Source organism: Anthonomus grandis, chromosome 4 (genome assembly GCF_022605725.1).
Source record: "Anthonomus grandis grandis chromosome 4, icAntGran1.3, whole genome shotgun sequence".
NCBI lineage: Eukaryota > Metazoa > Arthropoda > Insecta > Coleoptera > Curculionidae > Anthonomus > Anthonomus grandis.
This window is the reverse complement of record NC_065549.1, coordinates 28719102-28741399: the sequence shown is the minus strand read 5'-3', so window position 1 is coordinate 28741399 and position 22298 is coordinate 28719102. Positions and strand designations below refer to the sequence as shown.

General features: G+C 30.9%; 1 protein-coding gene across 1 annotated transcript; it reads right to left on the bottom strand.

The window, feature by feature from the left end:
* Positions 1-127: 127 nt before the first annotated feature.
* Positions 128-20256, bottom strand: LOC126735000 (guanine nucleotide-binding protein G(f) subunit alpha). The gene is made up of 7 exons (XM_050438870.1): positions 19980-20256; positions 14562-14736; positions 14407-14504; positions 14074-14249; positions 13869-14022; positions 13054-13246; positions 128-406 (listed from the first exon to the last, which is right to left on the bottom strand). The coding sequence occupies exons 1-7, from the start codon at positions 20162-20164 to the stop codon at positions 212-214; spliced, it is 1176 nt and encodes a 391-aa protein (XP_050294827.1). The 5' UTR covers positions 20165-20256; the 3' UTR covers positions 128-211.
* Positions 20257-22298: the final 2042 nt, after the last annotated feature.

Genomic DNA, 22298 nt, shown 5'->3' with positions numbered 1-22298 from the left:
TATAGTTTATTTGGACATTTATTAATAAGGCTTCTGGTTTAATAAAACTTATTGGTTGGTTCCACATTCGCCAGAATATAAAACAAAAGTTCTGGGTACTACTGGTCTATAATAAAAGAAGAATATATTGATTAAATTTATACATTATTTATTTGTGTATTTTAAAAGATTATTATCTTATCCTTACAATATAACCTAAGGTTAATCCCAATCACAAAGAAAAAACTTTACTAGTAATATCCCTGAGTATAATTTCTCTAACGCTCTCAAAGACTGTTCTAATATTATTGGTATCTGTTGCCACCGTAAAATGGACATAAACTTCTCTTGGCGGCAATTCTTCATGAAAATTGTATCCAGGCACAAATCCTACCGATTCAATTGCCACAGGGGTAGAAGCAATTTCCTAAAAAATAATTACACTCCAATAAACCAAGTATTTTTATTTTAATCTGATTATATAGACTTACTTAACACCCTACGTTCATTATTAATAATTATTATAATAATCGTATATTTAATAATAACCCACTGTAGATACCTATCACCACATATGGTATCCCAAAATGGATATTTAAATTGATGAATTCCGATTTATTGTACATTTTCAAGACGCTAAAGTACAATTATAACTAAGGAAATAAAAGAAAGTGTTTTGTACAACCTTAACTACATTAAAATTTAATTATAGTTTAAATTAAAATAGACTAAACTGATTTTTTATATATGTAGTAAAACCAATATTGGACACACACTTATCACACAAAATAAAGAAAAAACAAATATTACAAGAATAAGAGAAACAAATATTTGAAATTTTAGAAGTCGACAAACAATTTTAAAATGAATATGTAAACAGAAAACCTTTAGGTAGGGAACCTCAGACAATACATGGATACGTAGAACCCAGAAAGTGAGGGTGAATAATGAATATTCTGCTTCGAAAAATATTATTTCTGGTGTCCCAGAAGGGTCGATCCTAGGCCCATTATTATTTCTTATATATACTTCAGATTTAGCCGGTCTAGTTGAAGATTCTGAAATATATCTTTCTGCTGATGACACTCAATACATACATTATTTTGACTCTGCTAATTTTGATAACGTGGCTGATACTATTAACGCTGATCTGAACGTAATAAATCAATTTTCAAAAGAGCATAACCCTGTCATTAATCCTAATAAAACAAAAATGGTTTTGTTTTCAAACCGAGGATCACATAAAAATATAATTGAAACTGTTCAAATTCAATTGGATAACGAAACTATTTTGTCCTCTGATACTGTGAAGGTTCTGGGACTTAAAATAGGCAATTCTTTAAGGTTTAAGGAACATGTTAATACTCTTCTTCGCATGCGTATGCTTTATGCCAATAAACACATTTTAAATTTTAAAACTAGGAAAAAACTCGTAGTGGCTCTTGTTTTATCTATTTTAAATTGCTGCCTTATAGTGTATTATCCTTGCTTAGACCAAATAAATCGTTACCGCCTGCAACGCGTGCAGAATACTTGCTGTAGATTTCTTTTTAACCTCGGAAAGTTTGATCATGTATCAGACTCTATATTTCAGTTGAGGTGGTTAACGCTACCTTACCTATTCAAATTCTTCACTTCTACTTTTCTTTATCGATAATATGTTAGTCAAAGATCTGAATATCTTTTTGAAAAGTTAATACCAAGAAACCAGGTTCACACTCGAAATATTAGATACAATATCTTGACCATGCCGCACCATTCCAAGGCTCTGTTCGAGCGATCTTTTACTTATAATGCCGTTAAGTTCTTTAATACTTATAAACCAATATTTAATACTTCGTTAAATGTGTATAGGAAATATTATAAACTTTTGTTTTTAAATCAATCCAAAATTTAGTCGTGTTCTAGAAGATAAATACTTTATATATACTTGTTTCTTTTTTTGTTTTTTTTCTCGTTTTCTCCATTTAAACTGTGAATGTTAGGAAGGTTAAGAGTTAAAGACTAGCTTTAAGCACCGAACATAAACTAGATTGTTCTTTATACTGTGCTTTAAGCTAATCCTCGCCTTTTTTGACAATGTAGTATTAAGTAATATTGTAAGATTAATATTGCTTTTTTTTAATAAAGACATATTATTATTATTACCTATTAAAATATTCATTATCACAGTGAGGCAAATAATTAAGCTCTTTTATGTGTAGGAAGTGAATTATATCCCAACACATTTCTTATCAGTTAATTGTTGTTTTTTTTTTTTTTTTTTTATTATTACGTTATTATTCGAATGCATAAAGGAGTTTTTGAAATTTCGATATTTATTGTACTTTTATCTATTACATTAAGATATGCAGAATTAAGGCCGTCTATATCGGTTCTTTTATTGACTTGTTTAATAATTGTTTTTTTTTCATATGAATCAATTCTGAAATATTTATTTTTTTTGTAGTTTATTTGTCGAGAATCGATACACATTTAAAGTCGAAACTATATCATGTTTCTTGTCTGTGTTGTACTAAAGCAGTCAGATTTTACTATCGTGAGGTTTGTCCTATGTAGCATTTGTCCCATTCGTCACAGGAAATACGATATATAAATGATTTTTGGTTGTTACTTAGAAATAATAAGTTTTCATGGTGTGCCAACATTTTTGAGATACTATTTGTTATGAAAAGTTGGGTATTTCTCTATAGCCGTTTTATTTATTTATTTATTTATTGATTTTATGTACTTTACAGAAGTTAACGGTCCTATTACAAAGTACATACTAATGATAATAATAATAATAAAGATAATAATACTAATATACTAATAATAATAATAATAGTAATAACACACTAATAATAATAATAAAGATAACAAATGTTTTAAAAATAATTCAAAATAATACTTAATACTAACTTAATCTGGCCAGCACTAACTATAAAATTATATCTAACCGACATTTGAGTTCAGCACAACTTGTATTAAAAATATCAATGCTTTCTTGAATTCTGTTATAAGTTTCACACAAATTAAATAATGGTGAACTCAAATGTCTATTATTAAGAGCTACATCCGACATATAAAATGTCTTACATCTTCTAGTAAGATACGCTGGAGCATTCACACTCAACCTTGAAAGAAATGTAGGATCATTTATTTGCCCATTTATTGTTTTATATAGATAAATAACTGCAAATTTTTGCCTCCTCTTATCTAATGATTGGAGGGCATATCTTTCGCGTAATGTCGTGGTTGACACCTCACGGTCATATACCCCCCTTTCTCTAAAATAGATATAGCGGAGCATTTTATTTTGCACCCGCTCCAACGTATATTTGTAACAGTTATAATATGGCGACCACACTATACATGCATAATCCAACAAACTACGTACAAATGAGACATACAACTGCTTGAGACAGGAAACACTCACGAAATCCTTAGTACTTCTGGCAATAAATCCATACATTTTGCATGCCCGGTTTGCCACTTCGTTTACATGTAGATTAAAAGTCAATCTTTTATCAAATAACACACCCAAATCTTTAATTTTTTCTACTCTAGTCAATAGACTATCTTGTATTTTATAAGGAAATAATATATCTCTTTGTTTTCTATTATAAGACATAACTACACACTTATTGACATTAAAATATAATCTATTTTCTATTGACCATTGTACAACATTATTTAAATCGTCTTGTAGCATTCTACAGTCATCTATGTTATTTATTTGATAATATAATTTGAGATCATCAGCAAACAGCGAGCATGTAGCATGAGTTACTACTTGCGTCAGAGAGTTAATAAAAAGAAGAAAAAACTTCTTGTTGTTTTTAGTTGACGTTGAGGACTAACAGAAGTCATTGTACGTACGGTAATTTATACAATATTTTTTTATTAGGTTATATTTTTTGTTAGGTTTATAGCGTTTTATAAGTGAAAGTGGATAATTGTTTTGCCAAAAGCACTTTTTTATGTATTCTAAATTTGAATTATGAAAGTTCAGATGTTAGTGAAAGAAATCTGTTTTTTAAATTATTAATTATATTGATTTTATCCTTTAAAGGATGTAAAGGCAAATAACTAATTGTATTTCTTTGAACATAAAGACTTATGATACCAGTTAGTTTTTTAAATTCCATTTTTCTTGATGATGTTTGATTATTATTTTCCTTTTTAGCAGTAAACTGAAGTTTGGGGTGATAATACCGGTAGAATGGTTGAATATCGATTTTTTGGAACAGCTGTTAAAATATCGTCGGCATGTCTGAATGCAAAGAAATTTCATCAAATGGTAATTTATTAATTAAAGAATCTTGGAAATCTTGCATAACAAGATCTACACTTCTTGTGACAAACAATTTCCCATTCCAAGTCCAAAAGTTTGCGTGTAGAAAGTGTCGTGATACTGAAAATAATTGTTAGGAAATATAGATCGTTAGAAATTTAGTACCAATTTTCAGAAAAATATCTACAGCGATATTAAATTTATCGAAAAATGTAATTTTTTTTTTCTTTCAACTTTATCACTGTGGTATAAACTCTATAAACTATTTTAATAATTACCAGGAATGCGATAAATAACATAAGACTTTAAAACGTTTTCTGTTCTGGCCTTATTTTTCAGAAAAGCAATTAATTTAAGGATAAAAAAACATGTTAAAATTATTTAACCCCTTTAAAAAAACAAAAAAAAATGGAAATTGGTTAAAAAAATAAAATAAAATTGACGTGTTTCACCATTTTTTAAAAAGTCCTTAGTTTTGAAGCTATGATACATAAGGGGTGGTTTCAACCCCTTCCCGATGGATTTTCAAAAAATCCTTTTTTAGTGGACGTCTACATAACCATAGGAATGTTGTTCCCAAATTTCATATTTCTAGGTTTTACCGTTTGGGCTGTACGTTGATTATCAGTCAGGACAAGTCTTTTTATAGATATAGATATATAGATCTCTCTGTATATAGATAATCATAATATATATGTATGTTAATTTAACAGAAATCTTCTCGGATTTGCCGAAAATTTGTCTATGACAGTCTTCTTAATAAACTCACTGTTTTCTTTTAAATAATTGCGATGTATGCTTGTCAGACATAAACCTGTAAGCTTTTCTTCACCCATGGTGCTTCTAAGCCACGTTTTAACTCTTCGCATCGTACTGAAGGATCGTTCTACGGTCGCCGTGGTGCATGGGATAGTGCTTAAAATAATCAATGCCTTTCTGACAGCAGGGTAAAAAATGTTGGCTTCGTTGAACAGATCAACTACTTCTATGTCCCTTAATTGATCATCTGATAAAGCCGTTTTTCACCCATAAACTATGCCAAAGGTTCGGTTCTGCGGCGATATCCAGGCTATAAAATTCTTGGAATGATTCTGTGTTCTTGTGTAAGTCTGCAATGCTCGTTTTGGTCTTGGTCATATACAAGGGATGTAGCTTACTTAAAGCAAACGCCGGAGTATTTTCTTGGAAGAATCGAATATTTATGAAATGAGTGAATCAATGTATGGTATTATCAGGGAACGCCGCCAGTATTTGTTATCACTGTCTGATGGCGGATTACTTATCCACTAGCAAGACATGGAACCGAAATTTCTACGTTCAAATCCATTGCAACAGCTCGCGCTTTTTGAAGCATTTCATCACTTATTCTATCAAGAAACTCGCGGTCATTTCTGAGAATGTCCTTGATATTTTTGATGTGTTTCCCCACCGAGATCATGTCGATCGATTTAGCTTGAAGTGCGCTAACTACTGGTTTGGCTACTAATAAATTTAACTACTAATTGGCTTTTGTTTGTAGAGCAATAATAAACACTGAATGAATGCAACTGATATGCAGATTTTGTGGTGGCATAATTTCCCTCTACGGATAACGTTTCTAGAGATTTGACAAGCCCTGGGAAATTTTAAGAAAACTTTGTGATTGATTTATATTTTTCGGACCATCTCGTCTCACACAATCGTGATAGGTTTGAAGCCTAGTTTCGACGTGTAGTCGATTCTCTGAAAAACAGCTGATGAAAGACAGCTGTTCCGTTTCATCAGCGAAAGCCATGCCAAGCCGGCCAAGACTGCGTAAGCCATGGTCTTCTAAACCTTACTTATTATATTCTCCTTAATAGCCTCGCCATATAAATTTATCAATTCATTTTGCATTTTTGGCGATGTGTAAACTGCATTGCGACGGCACTTTTCCAGGTGACTCTTTAATTTGCCCCAGAATTGATTCTCAACTTCAATCAATCTAATAAAACACCCTCATCTGTTTGTTTTCCCCTAAGAGGCATATCATGTGTACCGCAAAATACTATGCAAGAAATAATTTATGACAATATTTATCTGTTTTCATCGATTGCTTTTTGGTGTTCACTTTGCAGTTAGATGTCTACAGGAACATTTTCAAGAAATTTTTTTGCAGCATTTGTCGCTTTTAGGTGAAGGTTGGTCGTTACATGGTTTTGGCATATTTTTTACATGCATATTTTTGAACTTTATATATGGCCTGACTATAAATTATCCCAAAATTTCTCTTACAGTGCTAATGGGCGGAGAGAACAAAACACAATGCTTACAAAGAACACCTTTTAGTCGCTTGGAATATACTGGCTATGGTGTATATTGACCCAACCAAGCATGATTAAATTTTCTTTTCAAATTAGTTGCATCACTTTCAAAATCGTAATTTCTGGGGGAGATCCAAGGATTTTGTAACAACTCCCTCTTCTTTTCCGTCGATAGCTTGGTAGCCAACCCAACATAACGACCCAGATCATTTTCATGATAGCCATCGTCCACTATAATTTCAGGGTCGTCGTTAATGTCATAAGTTTGTTAGGTCGATGGAGAAGAATAGTCGGCGACAGATATATTTACAGGTTCTGCTGGAGAATGTGACGCTTGTCCAATGTTGCATGCAATGTAATGCAATGGTCTTGGCATAACATGAGTAGTTTTATCATGGCTGTTATTTTCATCGCTTCCACTGCTACTTTCTCGACCTTTTTTCTTTTTTCGCGTGTTGTCCCTACAAAATGACTCTTACGGTGTTTAGGCATAGGACGAAAATACGGATAAGATCAAGATTCATATAATAACATCACATTCAAATATCATTTACTTTGGACTTCCTATCAGTAAAAATAAAAAAATTTTTACTGATAAATAGTTTGAATAAAGAATTCAAATAATTATTATATTATATTAGGTTTTGTTTTGACTCACCTCTTTCAAAGCGTAATATTTCCAGTCTCCAATTGTTGCGCACTAAACGTAAATTAAATCTCGTGTCGCCGCAACTAAACTATAAGACACTATGGCGCATGAAATATTCGCTCGTATTAAACCCCGAATTGAAAGTTGCTAACAGTATACTATATCGATCAGTATACTATTTAATTATATATACAAAAAATATTAAATCAAAATATCTGACTGAAAAGATATTTTGTTTCTGTTGGAAAACAATGATATTATTACTAACGTGATTAAAGGACACTCTAAAGGAGGAAAAGCGTGCGCTGGATGAACCTAATGAGGAGATCGATATTCTTGAGGATGTAAATGGTTCCGATCAGTCTCTCGTTGAATCAGTGAGGGAAGCTGAATCAGGGGTCAATGAACAACAGATATGCATTTCAAGGGAACCAGAAAAGAGGAAAGTTGTCGAACCAGGGTGGTTGAAAGATTATGTTATGAACTTTGATATGGAAGAGTGTGATATGTGCTTTTATACAGACCGTGAGGAGCCTTTCAACTTAAAAGAAGCTCTGTCGGGAAAGAACAGTGTGAAATGGAAGGAGGCAATACAAAAGGAACTAAAAGTGTTTAAAGACAATAATACGTGGGATGAAGTGCCAAGACCCAAGGACAAAAAACTAATTGAGAGTAAATGGGTTTTTAAGATTAAAAGTGATGGACAGTATAAAGCGCGTTTAGTGGCAAGAGGGTTTCAGCAGAACTTAGGAGGAGTTGTATGACTTGTATGCACCTGTTGCGAAGTTGTGCACATTTCGAATTCTTTTGGCAATGGCCAATCATTATGAAATGATAGTGCATCAAATGGATGTGCAAAGTGATTTCCTTTATGGTGACATCAAGGAGGTCAAAAAGTATTTAAATTAAATAAGTCTATATATGGTCTTAAAAAATCTCGAAAGAAGTATTGGAACAATAAATTTGATAATTTAATGATAAAGTAAAAGTTTGTTAAATCAGACCATGATTTTTGTTTGTACTTACGAATTTGTAATAACAAAATATTATTTGTTTTGCTTTACGTGGATGACGTATTAATTATAGGTTGTGATTTAGTAAATGTTGAAAATGTTAAATCTTTGTTTAAGCAAAATTTTAGCATGAAAGACTTAGGGCAAATTTCAGAGTAATTGGGAATAAGTGTAAGGCAAAATTTGGATCAGGAAACTGTTGAATTAAGTCAGGGGGATTATTTAAAGCGAGTTTTAAATAGATTTGGAATGTCTGATTGTAATTATATTACTACTCCTTTGGACCCGAATTTTGACTTTAAAATATTAAAAGAAGGAAATTCCGATGAAAAATTAATTAGACTTTGTAGGCAGATAGTAGGTAGTTTAATGTATGCTGTCTCAGGAACACGCCTGGATTTATGTGAAAGTGTTACTATTTTAAGTAGATTTCAAGATAAAGCAAATCAGAATGTATTAAAGGCTCTAAAAAGAATCCTAAGATATATAAAGGGTACATTAGGTTTAAAGTTAGTCTTTACAAAAAATAATAAAGTAGATGTTCTTTGTGATTACGTAGATTCTGATTGGGGTGGTGACATCCGTGGACGTGGTTTTTGTTTTAATTTTATGGTTGTACAATTAGTTGGGCAAGCAAAAAACAACAAACTGTAGCTATTTTCTCAACGGAAGCGAGTATTTTGCATTATCTGTGGCGGTAGTTAAAACATGTTGGTTATTTAAGTTACTGTCAGATTTAAAGTAAGACTCTTTAGAGCTGCCAATAAAAATTTTTGAAGACAATTAGTCTGCCTTAAGAAATGCAAATAATCGTATATTGAAACATATTGACATTAAGTTTAGTTTTATTAAAGAGAAGATAGATAAGGGTTTGATAAAAGTTTATAAAATTAATACCAGATAGCTGATGTTTTGACAAAACCCTTGTCTAAAGTAAAGTTTACAAAGTTTCGTGCTATGATGAGTTTAGTATAAATCATATTTGTTTAGTGAAGTTTTTTGGGTTTAAAGCTGCGTACTCTATATTTTCTATGTGTACTTTTAGGAAATAATTTCATTGAGGAGGGGTGTTATAAAACAATGATATTATTACGATAGCGACCGAAAACCGGTTATTTAAAGTAAGTTCGTAGAGTATATGACATTAAAAAAAAAGTTGTCGGGTGCCTTGAAAGTGTAAATGTTTTTTGGATATAAATTCAAACGTCTTGAGCTGTCGCTTGTGACCCCAGAAAATACAGTGGTTCAACAGTTTCTAACACTTCTAACACATTTTGCGCAGAGTAGGTAACACGTTTTTAATTTCCACTTGCCAGGAAAATTGACGTTTATTTTATCTTTTGGCGGGGGGAGGACAGCTCCTCCCCCGCCACTACCTGAGTACGCCACGGCTATTATTATATTACGAATGAGCGTTGTTCCTTCAGTTGTTATTTATATATTATATTAATAATATTCGCATTTTATTCAAATCACAGAATTTTTTTTAAAAGTAACTGGTTCTACTATTATTATTTTAAGAACAGTTGACTTTCGGTGTATTTTAAACGAAAAGCAGCACTTCTTATCTTTAACAGTGGTGTACAGAATAGCTGAACATATATTTGCCATCTAGTAGCAAAACTTGGAGAAACTGGTTCTGTCACGACATCAACCGAGATTAGTCGATGAAACAGCGCAAATTGAAATTCTGGGTCAGTTTGCAATAAATTCAACTTTACCAGCTCGTCAAGTAGCTATAACAACTGGCTTATCTCGTGAATCAAGAAAGCAATTTGAGGTTCGTAAGTTTTATCTGTGTAAACTGCAAATACTGCAAGATTTTCAAAAATCTAGTTTTATGAAATAATGACAGATAGAATCACGGCAGAACCTCGACTAGTTACAAATATTTGCTTTAGTGATAAGTGTGCCTTTATTTAAATGGATATGTTAATAAGCAAAAATCTCGTTACTAGAATGACGATAATCCACACGTATTTAGAGAAAGGCATACCCAGCACCTCCAGAAAATGTATGTTTGGGCTGGTGTATTGGTAGATGGTCTTATCGATCCAATATTTATACCAGGATATTGAAATGGCGACGTGTATGCTGAAATGCTACAGAGATCTATCGAACCACTAATAGTGCGGAAATTAAAAAATCAGAGGGACATACACGGAAATTTATCTTTAGAAGAACGCTCACTACAATTCCAACAGGCTGGAGCACCTCCTCATTATGTAGATCCCGTCAGGCAATGGTTGGATGATCATTATCCTAACCACGTGACTAAAAGAAGAGGTCCTATTGAATGGCCACCTAGCTGCCTCGACCGAACACCTCTTGACTTTTTAAAACGCAACGAGGTCGTTTTAAACGAGTCCCTAGAGCAACTCCTGCATAGAATAGTTCAGGAATGGTGTGCTATATCCAGAGAAACATTTGTAAAGGTACGTAAAGCATTTAAAAGTAGGCTTTATTAATGTCTTCAAAATAACGAAAATCATTTTCAATATTTATTTAGATAATAATAAACATTTTCTGTTTTTCTTTATTATCTTCTTTGATAAACAGATTTTTTTTAAATATGGTTTTTATGGTATGATTGGAAAGCATTTTTCAAGAGCTTCAAGATTATGTATCACTCGACCGCTTTTTCTAATTGCTTAACGTATTTTGAATATCCCTTATAAGTAAATTCTTTCACTTCGTCTGGTACATCACTCCACAATTTAATCCCTATGTATGTAAAAGATTTCTGAAAGGAGCAGTGCGATGTTGAGGACCCTATATTCATTAACAAATCTTGGTTTATGTTCATGTAAAAATGGATTTAATAATGCTACACGGTAAAAGGGTTGTCCGGTTTTTAAGACTTTATGTAAAAAAAAATATAAAAAAAGTTTTCATCGATAAGTCATATTAAGGATATTTTTATTATTTAAATAAGGTGTAATACATTCTCTAAATGAAATATTGTAAGAAAAACGCATACAGCTATTATATATTTTTTGTATTTGGTGTGCTAATGGCATTGTCAAAGATGAACCATAGATAACATCACCGTAGTCGAATAAGGATAATATTAAACTTTCACATAAACAATACTTTATTTGAATGAAAGCCATTTTTTTAAATAGTTAAGCTATTTTAATCTATATTAACTATAAGAAATTTTTAATTTATCATGTATGTGAAATGATCAAAAAGCATATAGTAGGAAATTGAGGCTAAAGCCGTATTATCTATTTGTGAAAAAAATAATTGTTTAATTCTCTCAATCTAATTTTTAGCATTAAAAAATAGCATACAAGATTTGGAGGGCTTCAGTGATAAATTATGATAATAGGAGAATCTTTTTAAATTATTTATATCTGTGTTAAATTTCTTAACGTTTGCACACATTCCATAAAGAAAAAGAAGTGTTTTTTGTTTTGAGTTGTTAATACAATTGCTTATATCAATACAATTGCAACATATATAGAAAACAACAAAGGGTTCAAAATTGAGCCTTCAGGCACACCTGTTGGTACAAATTCAGACCGAAAATTTATCATAATTTCCACACAAAAAGATCTATCTAATTAATATTGTTCGAAAAATTTTACAGAATTATCAGAAAGTCTATAGTAATGAAGCTTGGCTAACAGCATATTATGGCTAATCGTATCGAATGCTTTGCTGAAGTCAAGTAATGCCAGGCAAGATATCAGTTTTTAACTTCACTGTGACGAACATCATTTAAATTATTTTAAATGAACCAAGTACGTCGAAGTGCTTGGTTAATCTTCTTTAACCTTATCGGAATCCTGACTGACGTGATGGGATAAAATTTGATGTGTTTAGAAAGCCGTATAATCGTTCATTAATGTTTTATTAAGAATTTTAGAAACTACCGAAATAATACTGATACGTCTTAGATCCTTTTGTTCAGGATTCTAACATGGAACATAACTTTCTAGAATACAAAAATTTATTCTCTTTATTAAGGGGGGGCGGCCTTTTTTAATAGCCCCAGTGGATATGATATCATACTATTCAGAATCTTTAACAGGGAACTCTCGTCTATAAGGGTAAAATTTAATTCGACATAAACATTGGGATGGACATTTGAACAATAGAAAAACATTTTGTCATCTGACAGAGTTATGAGCTTGAAAAGTCGACAATAAAAAATTGTAAATCTGTTCTGGGTCACATAGTTCATTGGAAATATTTAATTTTTTAGCATGGATTCAGAAATCTTTTCTTTTTAAAGAAAATTAATGGGGTATATTGTGGGGCTCTTACGTAAAAGCTCATACGTTCACGTGTCACCAAGGATGTCGTTAGCTTTATTGTAATTTTCTAGTCAAAATTACGCTTGTATTGCCCTTATCTGCTTTTAAGGTATATCAATATTATCTTTGTTTTATTTTAAGTCTATTTTCCAAATTTAAAACATACTTGTTGCTATTGATTTTATCTCATCGCATTCCTTGTCATTTAGGGAATATAGAAATGATGAAAAAACTTTGCATTAAAAACAATTAGTGCAAGAAATCCGAGTACGCTGGTTCAACATACATTTTTAAATTTTAACGTTTTCTATATCATTTTAAAAGAAAACGGATTATCACCAAATGGATCACCTCAAACCTCAACAATGGCATACGCAAATAATAGGTGTATATAATTAACCTTAAATTTTACCTAATATTTCAGTGACCTGAAAAAGTAACCAAATGGTGCGAAACGTCGGCTATTTAAAAAGAAAACTGCAGGTTTCTATTCTTAAATCTAAATATTCGAATTACTGACTATTTATGTCAAATGTACAAAATAAATAAAATTGAGGGTCCATTATAAATATTAATACCAGTCTCTTACCATAACTTTATGTTTCATAAACAATTTAGCCTTTGTATATTGATCTATACCGTCCCACCCATCTTTTTTGTTGGGAATGTACTCTTTGTACTCTGGAAAATATTCTTCTATGCGCCTGCCTTGATCTACTATTTTTCTTTTAAGAAGGTCTTGCTTGTTTAAAAATACAATTAACCCTGCATCTCTGACAAACCTAAAACAGATAAAAAAAAACAATATGACTATTTAAAATTCATCAGTCAGATGAGAAAAATGACAGATGAACCACAAGTTAGAATCAAGTAGCAATATATAAGGTACAAATTTTTAAATCAGCTTCTGATGTCTTTTTTTTCTGTAATTTTATAGTGCAACTTATACCATCAGTTTAGAATATACTACCGAAAAAAACTTAAAATGTTAACTCATAAATATGATTGTTATTCAATAATTGCTTATTTCAGATTTCTACGTTAATGGAACAAAAAATTTAGATCAACCATTTCATTTGCTACAAAAAAGGTCTCTTATAAAACTCGATCTTTGTAACGGATTTTTATATTTTATTGTAGAGATATTTGCATTTTACTACTTAGCACTTTTAACAATATTATAATATTATTATAACTTTGATAATTTGCTTAACTAGGCTAATTTTGGTCTAAAGAATATGTGCGAGGATTTCGTAATCTAGATTTTTTAAAGACACCCTGTATATCCTTTAAACAAATATCTAACTTATTTTTGACGCAATATCAATGTGAAATATGCATATATTTTTAACCTATATCATTTTATTTAGGAGTATTTCGAAAAAAAAATATTTTGATATTTACTTGCATTTATGAATATCTCTCAATAAATCAAACGCTTCCAGCAATCGATTTTTGCTAGATTCTTCTCTTAGCGTTTGATCAAAATCGCTAGCACTTATTAAAAATAAAATGGCTTGAATGCCGTCGAATACCCGGATCCATCTTTTTCTGTGTCCTAGAAATTGTAATATAATTTGGTACACTAATTTTGTAGGTAAATGAATACCTCTTTGTCCCCCGACGTCGTACATCCAAAACTTTGCCTTTCCACCTTCAAATTTACTAAGCGGAATTTCAAATTCGATTTTTGATATACTACGAGTCTCGATTCGACAAAAAAGAATGTCTTGAGTATCTGGAATGTAGTTTGGCTTTCTTATTTCATCTATTCGATTCAAGAAACTGAAAATGTGAGATTGATCCTAATTTGCTAATTCTAGTACTAATTGCAATAAAAGAACAGCTATAAATAATTTATAATTATTATTTTAATATAATTATATATAATATTAATAATAATAATATTATAATTTATAATATCATAATTATTATGACCTACTATTCAGCGCTATCAATCAGTTGATACTCATTTGAACGTCTGAAAGTTTCTTGAACTCCTTCATCCGTCCAGAGTTTTACTAAATGATTGTAATATTCCTAAAAACCAATAATTTTCATGCTTCGATCGTTCCTTAATATAAACTTGATACTTACTTCAGAGTATTCTTGTGGCTCCTCTCGTCCCAAACTTAAAATATAATCTATAGAAAATTTAGTTTCTGCGTTTGCCGGCTTCACAGGAGGACTTATCTTGTCCATATTATCTACGATGTCATAGATGGATTCGTGAACATTTTGCTTTATGTTTTGTATTTTAGCTTTACGTTCTCTAGAAGTTAATAGAACAAATAAAAAAATTAATCAAATTAATATAATTTATTTTATACATTTCCTATATTTCATTTAATAATTCTACAAGTTAATGAAGTAATAAGTTTATGAAAATATTGATTAACGTAAGATATTAAACTTAAGAGGCCTGCGGACACCCACTAAACACGTTTTTATTTGAAAGGCTTATTATTGAAAAAAAGTCTATATGTCAGTAATAAAAATTCTTTTAAAGTATCTTAAAAATATTAAAAAGTCAATATTTTTTAGAAGTTTGAATTTTTAAATTTTTTGAAAAAAACTCCTACCTATTTGTTAGATGAAAAAAATACGAACTTTTCAATATTCTACAGTTATAAGAACATTTTATTTGAACGCTTTTTCAAAAAAATTAACTATTTTTTATGTAATGAAAAAAGAACTTGCTGAAAAAAGAGTCTTGGCTGACCTATTTAGGTAATTCTAGGTATTTTAATTTGATTTTTATTATTTTATTGTCTTTTCGCAATTCCACATTCATGCATTATGCGTAAATAGGCCGGTGCAATACGACGGGTGAATTCATTTGAATATTGTGCGTTGATTGAGTTATTTATCTCTTATAATTAATTAAAGAATTACGTTCTAAGATTAAAAGAGATATTGATCTGTCTTATAAGCAATATTGTAGAGGGCTTGAAGATGAGTTAAAATTAAAACCTCATAATTTTTGGAAGTTAATTCAGAACTCAAAAGAAAATAGCTCGTTACCACAATCTATGTTTGATCAGAGAAGAGAGCTGTTAAGTAGCCCTCAGGGTATTGCCAATGCATTTGCCGATTACTTCCAGAGTTCTTACACTACTGGTGAATCGCCGCAAAATAATGTTGATATAACTCAAAAGCCTTATGTACAGTCCATAATTTTGTCTGATTTCACTGAAAATGATGTTTTACTGGCCTTAAAGACTATTAAGCCAAAATCAATAGTTGGCTCTGATAAAATACCAGCTTTTCTCTTATATGATTGTGCTTGTATTTTTGCTAAACCGTTAACAGTTCTCTTTAATCTGGCTCTAAAACAAGAATGTTTCCCGAACCTCTGGAAGTCATCAAACATTACTATAGTTGATGGACAATAACGTTTTTGCTTTAAAATAAGTAAAGTTATTTGGTCTATTAAAAGTATTACTTGATTACAAATGTCACTATCTTTTGCATCCTGTCCATAATTCTATAAAATCTGTAAATAAAATTAAAGAAATGATCAAAGGTCTCAGACTCATTTATGACTCTAATGCATTACCAAATTTTAAGAATATTCTGTCATACTATCAATTTCTTGGAACACAAGTAAGTTTTTTTGATCATAAAATAATGTTTGCTATACATGTCCCTACATGAAAACTTAAACAGTCTACCTTTCATCATTTACTTCCTATTATACAAAATCATTCCATCATTATCCGAAAATATCCTTATTTGGCACAAAAATAAGATGACAGTTCGAAGACAACATATGTCCTGAAATCGAAAAGACTTTCTATTGCCTTGAGAACTTCCATCCGCAAGACAGTTGTACTACAAAGCTGTTCAACCAACGAACACCGACAAGCTGCATGCCGATACAAACTCAGTTAGTTCAACTCATCATTGAACAAATTGCTAATGAATGATTTTTGATTTTACCGACCAAAAATACTGATCAATACGTAAAACTGGAAGAACCAAATCTAGTCCAAATTCCTACAAATTGTCAAATCAAACTAAATGACAAGACGTATTCCAATAATGTCCAATTAATTAGAGGAAAATCTTTGATTCTGCCAGAAATTCAGGAATATGAATTTCAAATACCAAAACTTATACGAGTTAAGGAGCCTTGCAAATCAATGACATCCAATCGAAGAAACCTCACCTAATCAGCAATAATCAACAATATTTTAATTATTGCTATTATCATTGTATTAATATTAGTGGTTATCCAGAAGAAAAAGATGATCCCAAGATGCCAGAAGCTAAAACCTGGAACTACTGCAATACCTTTTCATGAGTCAAGACATGAAGAGCCAGAAATGGAGCAAACAAATTCCATTGTTTGCCTCTTAAGGAGGGAGGAGTTATATCCATGAGAAGGGCTGACTCTTCACCATAGACTTTTCCAATGGCGTAGTTAACCAAATGATCATCGTGAGAACTGCTGAATCTCCACAACGTGGTTTGCTACATTAGAATATTTTATCTATATAAACCTTAGAACATTGAAAGGCTAGAATTATCATTGCCATGGAACTATGGGCAGTTTGTTTGCTTGCAACATCTCTGATGCAATGATGCCAAATGCTTATGTAGAAATGGCAAAAAAAAACACACTTAATAATATCATAAAAAATATTTGTCAGTTATTTTGACAGGCGCAAAACAATATTATTCCTCTTCAATAAAATATGAAGCATTTTTTGTCACAAAATATGATAAGATACTCTATAAAGCAGCTAACATTACATTGATGTAGATAACGTATATTAGAGAAAAAGGCAACAACACCGCAACGCCGCTCGATCGCATTGTTGATTCCACCGACACAAGTAATCTTTACCAGTGATGTCAAAAAATATTTACATGATCAATATCTATTATTTATAGATTGTGCTTTAAATTATAAAAATATTACCGTTTATTAAGTCTTTAGGCGTTTTTTTAACGTACTTCATTAGAGTAGAGAAAGGTACATATCTAATAAAAAGCATTTTTATGGAAACTAAATGTTTTATATTTAATATAGATTTCTTAAGAAGTTTTTATTATTCTACGTTTATGACGACGGTTGTCCCTTGATATGATGTTATGACAATATCGATAATTATTTGTGAAAAAATTGGCTTAAATCGCCTTTTTCCCATGGTGCAGCACAAATGGCAAAACGTCTCTACCTTTTTCCTTTTTCAAACAAAAACTAAAAAAACACAAAACTTTACAAATACCGAATGTAAACACAAATCCGGTTGTCAAGATGACATCAGCTTTTGCCTGCAGTGTTGCCATTTTAAATTTTTTAAAAGCGGTTTTAAGAATAAGAATGTTAATATTTTTTTTTGCTTTGAAGATGTTATCTTTGTCCTTAGAATAACATACATCTATTTCTACTTTTTATTTTTAATCCAAAATCTAACATCAAGAAGTTAAATTAACATTATGTGTTGATATATAGCTGAAAATTTTGTCTTTAGAAAATGCGTGTAAACTTGACAACAGAGAATCGATGAATATGTTTGTCAAAAAAACATCCCCCTTACTCCTGTGCACATGTTGAACTCAAACAAAGTTGTTGTTTACTAATTCTAGCCTTTCAATGTTCTAAGATATAAATCCTTACTTTTATCCCCTTACTTAAGATCATATAAGATTATTGTGAACTATTAAATTATTGTATGGTACAAGATTTATGAGCTGTCACTCTGTCAGTTGTACTTTTTAAATAAATTACTTTTTAAAAAGTCTAAGTGTCGCATAACGTTTAAAATTCGGTAATGGAAAATTATTGTTTCGAGATGTTAAAAAACTTGCGAAATTTTTTGGAGTTAAAAAATATGAAACAATGGTTCTTCTGTGAGAAGGAGAGGCAGTTCCGTACTTAAGTAGTAATTACAATTTTTCTCTATTACCATCAGTAAATACAAGTTTAAATATCAATGAACCAGACGAAGGTAGATTTTGATGATAATAATAAGATGTATCAGTAAAGGCTGTAGTCGATACTATACTGATTTTATATTAAAAATTAAATTAACTTGTTTACAAAATATTCAAACAAGATGATAATACGCCAAAAAGAACTGAATGTAATTGGAACTAACGAATTGAAGAATTCTAATGATTCCAATTTACTAAAAATGAAAGTTGAAATATCAACGTAATTTCCCACTTATAATAGGTGCAAAAATATCCGTTGATTCTTAACAATAAAACAATCCCGTATATGCACTGTTTTGATTACCGATTGGGAATAGTAATTATAAACACAGTAAAAAATATCCAGTCGTTCAAAAAATGTTTCGAACAAATTTCGTTTCTGTACACGTCATTTAAAAAATCGAAGAAAGTGCTCCATCCAACGCTTAATTGATACGCCTTGAACTGATGATTTTAGAAGCCTTTCGTCAAAAATATGCTGAAAGATTTTTTGAAGAAGCGAGTAAACTGATTTCGGAATAAATGATTACTATTTAACCAGGAAAAGACCACGAAGAAGAGACAATTCTAAGCGCGTTTTAATCGAAGAAACAAATCATGTTATTAGGAATTTACGGCAAATAATTAAATTTTGTTGGAGCTGTCCAATTTATTTGAGATGGATTTGAAAACAGGAAAACCTCTCTCAGCATATATCTTGTGCCTGAACATAGACTTATAACTGCAAAAAAGTTCATTGAAAGAAAAGAAAAAAGATCGGAATAACGAATCAAGTTTTCAATGTTATCTCAAACCTATAGTATGTTATGCATTTCCAAATTTATTTACTTGAGAAATGATATACAACGTACGTAATCATCAACAGATCAACATTTGGATTGAGAGCACCGCCATTTGCGATGGTTTGCAAATGGCGGTGAAAAATTACAAATAAATAAAGAATGAATGAATAAAGTATTTTATTCCGTAAACTTTGCCATCACTTTTGGTACTATCAAGAATTAACATATGTACCATCTGGAAAGGAAAAGGTTCAACATCATTTCATTCGATATACTAATGCGAAATTTTAATAATAAAAAAAAATATGAAGTGCAACTCTTCTGAATAAATTTCTCTTATAAATGCCAAATTTCACATTAATTAATAGTTTTCCTATCTCCTTATAGTTACTCAAAAAGAAACAAAACGCCGTTAAAAATTTATGGAATCGATCTATCAACCATCGATTATTGATGGTAAACCTAGCTAACTCATCTAAAACTTAAAGACGTAAATGTACCGATGGAAGTTCTTAGGCTTGACTCATTTTCAAAATATAGAATAAAATCTTTATCTTTCAATTGTTATCTATTTTTCTTTTATATTTTATGAAATAAAATCGTGCAAAGCTATTTTTGTAATGAAAGTTTTTTTAATTAACTTTATGTGTGGATTTCAAAAACAATATAATGAAAAAAACTTTACATATATCCTATAATATAGTATATTCTAAATTATTAGTATATTTAATATAATATATAAAATATTTAAATAATGTTTTGAATAATTAGTATATTTATATCTTACTCCTCAGAAAATCCGTTAATATGCAGTATTTTCATCTGCTTGATGATCGTAGTCTTTCCAGATTCTCCTGTCCCTAATAAAAGTATTTTTTTAGTGTCTTGGAATATTTGGGTATATTTTCTGGTATCCTCTTCATCTTCATATATAATATTTTGATCCCGTTTACAACACAATATACCAGCCATGATAGTAAATTTTACTTTAATTAAAATGCACTAAGCAATGATTTATTGAATTACTATTTCTGATTACTGAACGACTTCTGGATTATAAGATTAAATGTGGGCCACTATATTATCATAATCTTATCTTTGATTAGACACGTATCTCTTTTAATTTTCTTTTTAAAAAGGATTGTATTTTAGATTTAGATAATTTATCCAATATACAATACAGGGTGTCCTTAGCGATTGTGACTATATAAATATATTAGATCTACATATTTACTGTCAACATAGGTCTGATTACCAAAATGTTGTAATATGTGTATATATATATATAGTGACCGCCTAAAGTTACGCATAAATTCGATAAAAATTGGAGATTTTTTGAGAAAACGCTCGGACCCGTCGATTTTTATTTTAAGTTTCGCATTATTTCACGTAAATTTTTGTATACAGGGTGGAACAAAAAAAAAGATATGACGTCATCGGTCATTTTTTAAATAGAATGCTATATTTTTTATTGCATTTATGAAATATAGGCGAAATTCCAAGCAAGTTTCGTATAACACACCTAATCTCAAAACTCAACTGTTTCAGAAATATTTACATTTAATCAACAAGAAAGCAAGTAAGTACGTCTGATAACAAATTAAGATAAAATAGAGGATAAAATGTTATAAATTGTGAAAACTCCTATTAATGTATCAAGTGTTCAAACTGATCCCCATTTACTCCTTGGTAGAAAGCAAGACGGTTTACAAACTCATGTAAAACACTATCAATTATTTCGGGTGATATACGTCTAATTTCATATCTAATTCTATTTTTCAAATCTTCTACGCTGTTTGGCTTCTCAATATAAACTTTATTTTTCAGGTACCCCCATAGAAAATAGTCGCAGGGATTTAGATCTGGTGACCTGACCGGCCACTCTATTGGCTCTCTTCGTCCTATCCGTCTTGCTGAAACCACAAATTATCTGTCGGACAGCAGGGTCTTGTTCGTCTCGGTATAGAGCATCCAAAGCAGGGATAAGGACTTCTTGTAGAAAATTGAAATAGCGTTGTCCTGTTAAGTTTAATTTGAAAAAGTATGGCCCTATTACTTTATTTTCCACGATACCAGCACAAACATTAATAGATTTACGGTACTGTGTATGAGCCTCGTTGCCCGTGATGTGGATTTGAAACTGACCAGTACCGACAATTTTGCCGATTTACAACACCGTTTAAACAAAAAGTTGATTCATCCGAAAACAAAACTCGTAACACAAACTGACGGTTATTATTGCAAATATTCATCATTTGCTCGCAAAATTGGTTTCTTCGATCAGGATCGTCCTCATCATCATCAGGACGTTCTTCGACGGAGAGCACAGCGTTTAACTTTGTTTCTTCAGAAACTTTTGGACGACCTGATATTGGCAAATCCCTAACATGACCTGAAGTTATGAATTTATGCTCTATTCTACTAACTGTTAACTGAGAAATAGGATGGTTTGGGTATTTGGCATTAAACAGTTCACTTACTTCTTTTTGCGTGCGCACTCGATCTCCGTACCCTAGCATCACCAACATTTCAATTCGTTGGGTTTCCGTTAAATTAGCCATAATTTATTCTGATAAAAACTAATAATTTTGGAACTGACAGTGAACCATGGAAATAGAAACAATTGGCAATGTCTATAATTATTTTTATCCTCGATTTTACCTTAATTTGTAAATAGACGTACTTATTTGTTTTCTTGTTATTTAAATGTAAATATTTCGGAAACAGTTGAGTTTTGAGATAAGGTGTGTTATAAAACAGGTGCTCTCAAAAACTTCAAGGCCAACTTGCCTAAATTTGACAAAATTATTAATATCGCTATAACTTTGTTATTTTTAGGTTTAGGCTATTAGTGTAAATAAACTTTTTTATTAAGAAAATTATTATCTTTTGATTTATGTAAAAATATACAGGGGATTCCATTTAACAAAAGTACATTTTTCACATTTTCTCGAAAACGCGATGTTCAATTTTTTTTCTGTTTTCACCATTTTAATCAACAGAAAAAATCCTACTAGTTAGCTAATTTAACCGACCCTGTATCTTAAATATTAACAAAGATACCAATAGTGCCGACTTAATCGGAGGCACCCTGTATATATATAGA

Coding starts and splice junctions, on each gene's coding strand:
- LOC126735000 (XM_050438870.1), bottom strand. CDS start 20,164: ATGGCTGGTATATTGTGTTGTAAACGGGATCAAAATATTATATATGAA. Junction 14,023..14,073: donor CGACGTCGGGGGACAAAGAG/GTATTCATTTAC, acceptor TACAATTTCTAG/GACACAGAAAAAGATGGATC. Junction 407..13,053: donor TTATGAAACATAAAGTTATG/GTAAGAGACTGG, acceptor ATTATTTTTTAG/GAAATTGCTTCTACCCCTGT.